Source organism: Orycteropus afer, unplaced genomic scaffold, assembly GCF_000298275.1.
Source record: "Orycteropus afer afer isolate SDZICR_OR568_19922 unplaced genomic scaffold, OryAfe1.0 scaffold00594, whole genome shotgun sequence".
Taxonomy (NCBI): Eukaryota; Metazoa; Chordata; class Mammalia; order Tubulidentata; family Orycteropodidae; genus Orycteropus; species Orycteropus afer.
The window spans coordinates 557,632-565,885 of NW_006922181.1; the positions used below are offsets into that span (position 1 = coordinate 557,632).

The 8,254-nt window shown below is 47.2% G+C and overlaps 1 protein-coding gene across 1 annotated transcript; it reads left to right on the top strand.

Moving 5' to 3' along the window:
• Nucleotides 1-2,522: 2,522 nt before the first annotated feature.
• CST9L (cystatin 9 like) lies at nt 2,523-6,634 on the top strand. Its single transcript, XM_042783024.1, has 4 exons — nt 2,523-2,835; nt 4,709-4,720; nt 5,611-5,753; nt 6,539-6,634. Exons 1-4 carry the CDS (start codon nt 2,523-2,525, stop codon nt 6,632-6,634), a joined length of 564 nt encoding a protein of 187 aa, XP_042638958.1.
• The last annotated feature ends 1,620 nt before the right edge of the window (nt 6,635-8,254 follow it).

An 8,254-nucleotide genomic window follows, 5' to 3' on the forward strand; every position in this document is an offset into this window, starting at 1 on the left:
AACTGAATATGCTTTGGAGGAATTTATATGTGATGTTGGGTGGAGGATTCTACAGGATGCATTAAACTGTACATGTTAACTTCATTTTACAAATCTACTACATTTTTACTAATTTTAGCCTGTCTGATGTGAGTTACTGAGATGTGTATCAGAAGCTCAAGTAAGAATGTGGAATTGTCAGTTTTCCTTATGATAACTTAAATTATTCTTTTATGAACTTGTATACATTTACACCTTTATATTCAGGTTTCTAACTATTTCAGCTTCTTGATGGATTGTTTCTTTTATCATCATATAAGGTTCCTCTTTATCCTTGTGATGCTTTCAGTATTAAGTTGATCATGTATCACATTAATATTTCCATATGACCAAACGTGGCTAATGGCTCACATGAAAATATCATGAGCAACCAAAGCCTTATAGATATGAGATATTAATTGCAGTAGTAGAATGTAGAATTACTAACAGTAGAAAGGAAGGCTTATTCATTTTTGTCCTGTCCTGAGTGAGAGGATCTTTGGCCATCAATGCAGCTGTGGCTCAGAGAGGAAAATCAATCTGAGATAACCATCAAGAGAGTAGGAGCTCTGGTGGTGTAGTGACTAGCGCATCTGACTGCTAACCAAAAGGCTGATGGTTCAAACCCACCAGCCACTCCTCAGAAGGAAGACTGGGTGATCTACTTCCATAGAGCTACTGCCTTGGAAACCCAAGGAGGGGTCCCTATGAGTAGGAGTCAACTCGACTGCAGTGAATTTGTTTTTTTCTGATATCAGGAGAGTATATGACATTTGCTGTTAAATTAGGGACAAGGGGTCCCCATGGAGTGAGGAGAGAGCACAGAGGATGACCGTGGTAAGTAACATTGGACAAGGGGACAGAATTGCCTTTCTGCTCACTTGGTCTGTGGCCTGTGGCTGAAACAAGGGTCCTTTCACACCACTGCTACCTGAACCCCTACTCTGTAAGGCACTCTTGCTCCTGCTTTCTCTGTCTGTGGTCCCTTTCCTGGACTGACACTTGGGAACACTTTGATCATTACAAAGGTGAAAATAACTCCCAATTCTACACTTGGCTATCATTCTCTCTGGCAGTACTGAGTTCTGCCATAACTGAGAGTTGTGGCCTAAGTCCAGATATCTATAAAGAAGTTAGAAGGTTGCAACTTCCAAATTCACCCAAGCAGAAACAAGGGAAGTAGTTACAGAAAAATCCCAACCTAAGCTAGAACTTTCTAATTCACACAGCACTTCCACTCCAAGAGACTTTGGGCAGGCAGAGGTGATGCTAACCCCACTTGGGAAGTGACTGTGAGGCATGGAGCACTTAAGACATGGGAAGGCTGAGGACTAGCCCTTAGCTGACTGAACCAGCACTTGGATCCCAAAGGCCAGACCACAGCTCTACATGTTTTTCCAAAAGAACTCACATGGATTCCTCAGGGGGCCTGTATATGGACCCCAAGATCTCACTGCCTCCCTTTCATGAAGTGATGTTTCTCACTCATAGCACAAGGTGGAGAGGGTCAGGCTAGGCAGAAGGGGCCTGTGCTGTGGGAGCCTCTCAAAACTCACTCCTTACCTCACTCCAAAGGGTTCAGGATCCTTGGCTCTCTCCTTCAGTCCCCTTTCCTCACTCTTCAGAGGCTCAGGAAACCCTCCTGGCTCTCCCTTCTCTTCTGCAGCCTAGGAAAGAGGATGCACAGACACATGGGGGTTCATGATCTGGACAGGGCATCCCTCATGGCCATTCTCATGCTACCATCCCAAGCTCTATCCAGCTGCAATGACTCTCCAACTGGTGCCAGTACATAGCATATCTTTGCCTCTCCTGCTCTCTTTCTTCTTTACACTGACATGTTGCACCCTGTCGCCATTTTCAGCTTTGCTGAAAACTCTCCACATATCTGTATCTGTGACAGACACTGTGGGTACCCACATATGTCTCCAAGTTGTTGCCCCAACATCCAGCTTCTCAAGTCTTGTCTATGACATGAGGCAGCCCTACTGGTGAAAAGGACAAAGTGCCAAGGCATTAATGCCCACAGCCAGCCTGCACACTGCCTCTAGTGCCTTCCTGCTGGATCTCATAATCCAAAGGGAAGGTTGAGACCTTTCTCCAGAATCCTCTTGGTTCTATTCACCCAAACAAGTAGCTCTTGTTTTTGCTTTGTTCTTGCTTGTGGCATGGACTTGATGGTGCTCCAGGGGTCATCTCCACATACACCTCTCACATTTATTTCTTCCTCTTGGCATCCAATTCTGAGGCATCCAAATCAAAGACTTCCCCCTCAAACCACCAAGGTTGTGAAGGAGGGTTTGTGGCTGGCATGGATCCCAGGTGACCTCCCAAACTGGTCCTTGCCAGCCACACCACATAATGCTGCCCCTTCTTTGTGGACAGGAGATATCATCAGTTTGGGGTGGAGTCTGGGGATTGACAGGAAGGGGCAGGGTGTCATGGTTCAGAAGAAGCCAGGAGGGTGGAGGTGTCTTAGAGGAGATAGTGGGAACATTGGACCCATGCCCTTGCAGGCTGTGTGGGAGCCGGAGCTGCACAGGAAGAGGTGGTGGAAGCCAGTCAATACAACCATGCCCTGCTGGCCTCGGAGACAGGCTCAGACCTGGTGGGTGCTCCTGTTTCTCTTGGTCTTCCTGCTCCTGCTGACTCATGCATGGTGTACCAAAGAGGAAAATTACCTCAGTGACCAAAAAACCATAGAGGAGTACTTTCCAGCCACCATGGAGTATGCCTTGCATACATTCAACCTCCAAAGCAGGGACACTCACGCCTCCAGACTGCTGCGCATCCTGAGTGCCTGGAAGGAACAGGTAGGTGCACAGCTTCATTCCTTCCTTACCCTCCTACATTTGCTGTTAAATTAGGGACAAGGGAGAGTCTTATCACTGTTCTTTTGTTCTTCATTTGAAGTCCATGCTAAGTAATATACAACTTAATTCAGTTTCACTTTTTAGAAAAGACTTAACTTAGAAGATTTTTTTAAAATTCTGTCAATGATTTACTTGCATGCAAGATAGATTTCTCAATCTTCATCAATTTTCTAACATTGTTTATCTGAAGATGGCTTCAAAGCATGGACCAATAAGTGGATGAGGACACTGGGTAAGGGAACCAGCTAGACAGGTTGAGAAGATATTTCAAGGAAATAAAATGAAAAGAGATAATTAGGAAACACAAGAGTGAGCACAAGTGTTAGGACCAATTTAGGAATAATAAGGGCCCCTATCATCCTGAGGGAGCTCTGGTGGCATAGTGCCTAAGGCACTTGACTGCTAACCAGAAGGCTGGCAGTTCAAACCCACTAGCCACTCCTCAGAAGGAAGGATGGGCAATCTACTTCCATAGTGATACCACCTCAGAAACCCAAGGAGGGGTGGCTATGAGTTGGGTCCGACTCGAGGGCACATAACAACAACAACACCTCGAGGGAAATGGTGAGTCAGCTTCTTGTCCCCATCCACCTCTTGCTCAAGGTTCCTGGCCTGGTGTGGTCTCCACCTATGATGTTCCTATCAATGGATTGCATACTATTTTACTCTCATCTCCAAAGCACTGTACTTAAACCAAACATATTCTCCTTTTAGCAGAATCATACAGCACTCCCCCAGGAAGGCTCATTTCCTTTAGGGTTAAACAACAAAAAACAAACTCACTGCCATTGAGTCGATATGAAACATAGCAACCACTCCTTGGGTTTCCAAGGCAGCATTTTTATGGAAGTAGATTGTTTAATATTCTTTCCGAGGAGTAGCTGGTGGGTTTGAAACACCAGCCTTCTGGTTATCAGTCAAATGTCTTAGGCACTATGCCACAAAGCTCCCTGCAAAAGAGTCCTTTCCCAGGGAGGGAGTAGTTGAATCTGTGGGCTCGGGACCCTAGTTTCAGGAGACATCAAGCTCATTTGTCATAACACGCTACACAAAACATTGTTCCACCTCCTACTTTGGCGAGGTTTCTTGAAACCATTGTTGTGTGTGTGTGTGTGTGTGTATGTTCATGTGTGTACCTGGTAGCTATGTGGGAAGCATTCTGGCTGTTGGTCCAGGTGAAAGGTTTTGACAGCATGGCTGTAGACAAGGCTCCCTCTCTCAGCAAACTCCTGGACAACTGGGATCTTAAAAGCTTGCAAGCAACCATCTAGATGTAACAATGGGTCTCTCCTTGTCCTGAGCAAAGAAAAATGAAGAAAACCAAAGATTCATGGAAACAATTAGTCCCAGCAACTGGTACACCATGAGACGCTCAGCTTATAATGACTATGAGACCAGAAGAACTAGATGGTGCCCGGCAATCATTGTCAACCTCTCAGAGGGGGATCTATGTAGGAGATCCTGGAAAGAGTGGGAGAACAATGTGGAACAAAACTCAAAATCATTTGAAAAAAAAAAGAGGGACCAGGCTTGCTGGTCTGATAGAGCCTGATGGAACCACTGAGACTATGACTCCTAGCTGCCCTTCAGGTCTACAATTGAACCCACATCTGTGACTTCCAGCCAAACAAAAGACAGGCATATGAGGTGAACATTTACATTAGGTAGATACACTCCTTGGAGAGAACAATCATGGGAGAATAGAAGGATTGTGTATGCACTGGGAGATAGCTCTCAGGGCAAGAGTGCATGGAGGGAAGGACAGAGGGAAGAGGTAACTATGGGGAGAAAGTGGGAATTAAGAAAAAAAAAAAAAGAAAGAAAAAAGGGTCCTCTCCTAAAAAACACTGCTGGGTGTGTGGCAGATGGGTGCTACTTTCCTGGCTTCTGTGCCCAGCACCTGAAAAGAAGGTAGAGGAGGTCTCCCACCCTTTCCCTAATCCCTAACAGAGGGAGAAGGACAGGCCTCTCGAGAAACTGGTCCTCAGTATTCATGGTGGCTCTGTGGCCAGTGTTCCCTCAGAGACAGCCTGAATGGAATGTCCTCACTCTGGCTCATATTCCTTGTGCAGTTGCAAAATCAGTTCATTGAGCTGGGACTAAGGTATGGGAAGTCAGGGGATGTTAGGAAAGAGAATGAATAAGATGCAATGGAGACACAAATAAAGACAATTTCAGACTGCAATTTGGGGCAAATATTTCTTGAAACCGTTGTTGTTGTGTGTGTGTGTGTGTGTGTTCATGTGTGTACCAGGTAGCTATGTGGGAAACATTCTGGCTGTTGGTCCAGGTGAAAGGTTTTGACAACATGGCTGTAGACAAGGCTCCCTCTCTCAGCAAACTCCTGGACAACTGTCACCCTTTGCAGGCAGTAGAGCACTTGCAGTAGCTACCTATGCACTGAGTGTGTGTCTTACTTCAGATGCTCAGAACATTGAGGGAGAAAACTTCAAGAGGGAAGGGGCTGTGGGACATCCTGAGGTGGGACTCAGACTGCATCTTCCCTCCATGCCCTTCACACTTGCCTGCCTCTCTGTCCTTAATTCCTCAACTAGAGGAGGTCCCACCTGGCTTAACCTCCAGGGACAAAGCCCCAGTCCCTGGGTGATCCTCTAAGCAAGTGAGTGAGCTGGGCTTCCCCAACTAGCAGCTACCTGAAGGAGCTGGAGGTGAATCTTCTCTGTCACATCTGTCTGTTCATCCTTTGACCAACAGATAGATTACATGCTAGCTTTCTCCATGGAGCTGGAGCTGGGTCAGACTAGATGCAGGAAATTTGAAGAGGACATTGACAACTGCCCCTTCCAGGAAAGGCCAGAGGTAAGCAATGGTAGGCACAGAGTAACCTTCCATTGTTTTTTTGTAAAGCGTGGGCACTGCATGCTTGCTCGTGAGGTGCCTGGAGAATAGATGAAAAAGAGATTGAAAGACAGAAAAATTGGGCGACAGTGGTACAACCATGCCACCTGCTGGTGGCTGAGCTCAGTGCAGAGCCAGTATGTCCCACTCCAGTGGTCCCATTCACCCCTACCTAGATGTAAACTCAAACTGCACTTGCATTGCAGGTCCTGGGATCTGAAGCCAGCAAGTAGAGGGTGTCTCCTTGATGATACCCTCGTCTCTCTTTCCTTGCATCCACAGGGAAGGAGCCATGGAAGCTGCTTAGACCTGGCCTTTACCAATCTCAGGGTCTCCCTATTACTAATTTACATCTGAAGGGATGGAGTTGAGGAGGGCTCTTGGCCTCTTCCTATTGAGCTGAAGTTCCTCACCCATGTGAATAGAGTTGGGCAGCCACAGATGTAAGGACTAGGTAACCCTGTACGTGATTTGAGGCCCATCTATGAGGCTCTGCTCTGGGACCAAGGGTCCTGTGGCAGCTCTAGAAATCCCCCAGAGGCCATAAGCTTGTGGAGGTGATGAAAGGACACAGGCATCTCCCAGCCAGGAGAGGTTTCAGTCAGACTGAACTCAAGACATCCCAGTACTCCAGGGGTGTCATTTGAGAGGAGGGCTGCATTCCTTAGCTGCTGTTCCCTAGCATAGGCCATGCTGCATTTGGAAACAGGGACAGGCCATCTATTCAGAGCTCAGCTACAGCTCTCAAAGCAGCCTCCATTCTAGTCCCTTGCATAATGTCCCTGCAGACCTTTAGCTGCTTCTTCACCATCAGCACCCAGCCCTGGAGAACCAAGTTTGACCTCCTGAACAGCACCTGTGAGGAGTGCATCCCAGACTCCTGACCTCACTACAGTACCACAGCTGCTCCTCCTGGAATCCCAGTGACTCTCTTTGAACCAATCTTCACAGCTAAGGGTACATGCTCCTGGTTTTCTGGATCTCAGAGATCTGGGCCTCTTACCATGGGTTTGGATCCTGTAGAAGTATATACTCACTTCTGCAGTTTCCTTGTGTGGCAAAGACCATTAAATGTCAGCATTCAAAGCAGCCTTGTGTGTACTAGTTCCAGGGGGTGGGGCATGGAACTAGGACCAGAGCTGTTAACCTTGAAACTCAACATCCCTTGAGTGCCCTGTAGCTGGTGCACCCATGACCTGTAAGCTGACTGCCTCCCCTACCCTCTGCAAACATTTATGTTGCCCTCTTACTCAGCAGGGGTTTTCCCTGTGCCAACGGTATATCCCTCAGCAGAGCAGGTACAGGATACAGGTATGGGACAGGTGAAGTCCAGAAGATTGACTCCATCATGGGGGTGAATGTTTCTGTTTCCCATCTTGGTGCCTCATCACAGTCATGTCCTATATGGTTATCAGAGGCACCCAGCAAGATAAACCTATTTTCCCCTTCATAGTCTCATTTTGGTTTCATGTTGCCTCTGTACTTTCTCAGGTTGTCTCTCAAATAAAGCCCTGTACTCATTCCTTGTTTTGGGTCTGCTTCAGGGAACCAATTCATGACATGTGGTGTCTGAGGCCAGCTTCTTGGAACTTGTCCTTCCCAAGGACTGCTAAGGTGTGAGGGAATCTTCAAACATGAAGTCCAAATAGGGCCAAGGTCAGAGCCAGGCCCAGGCCTCCTCATGCCAGCCAGGAGCCAGGTCTTGGCTGGTGCTGCTGCTCCTCTTAGAATCTAGACCCTGTCCTGCTAGGTCCCAGCTTTGAAATTTTTTTTCTCTTCTAGAACCTTCACTGTCTTTCTTGTCTATTCTGGCCTCTGGCCTTGCCTAGACATAGCTAAACCAGTAGAAAACAGCTTAGAACAGGGCCACTTCACCCTGATTCCAACATGGGTTTTCCAAAAAAGTGTCCTGGTGAACAGCCAGCAGAGGGAGATGTGGCCCCAGACCCTCTGTGAGTAGATGTCTCTCTGTTAAGGGGCTAGGGAAAGGCCAAAAAAACATCAGCCAAGACTCTGAACCCTGGGTGTAGCACACTAATTCTAGCCACAGTGAGATTATGATGTGTGCCTCCTCAATGTCTGCACCCTCAGAGGGGCATTTTCATGTGGTCAGAGATGTGTGGTAATCACACTGGCTCCAGGGTCCTGAAGGGTGTGTGGCATGGGGTGAGTCTAGTGTTGGAGGATCTGTCTTAGGGAGAACCCTCTCCTCTCTGGCCTGCTTGCCTATGCCTAGAGGAGCCCAGTATATGATAAGGTTGTCCTGAAATATACATACAGACCTCTCTCAGCTGTTGAGGGTCTTTCCTCATGTGCTTTCCACATCTTCCTACACTCCAAATCTCCACTTACAGCATGAACTCAGAGTCCCCTCTCTCGCCTTGGAAGACCATGAGACTGGTGCCCTGGCTCCCCTACCAGTCTCAAGCCTGGCGAAGGAGCCTCTATTTAAGAAGTACATTTTAGACTCTGTCTTCTCCTTTTCCTCTTGCAAAATACTTTGT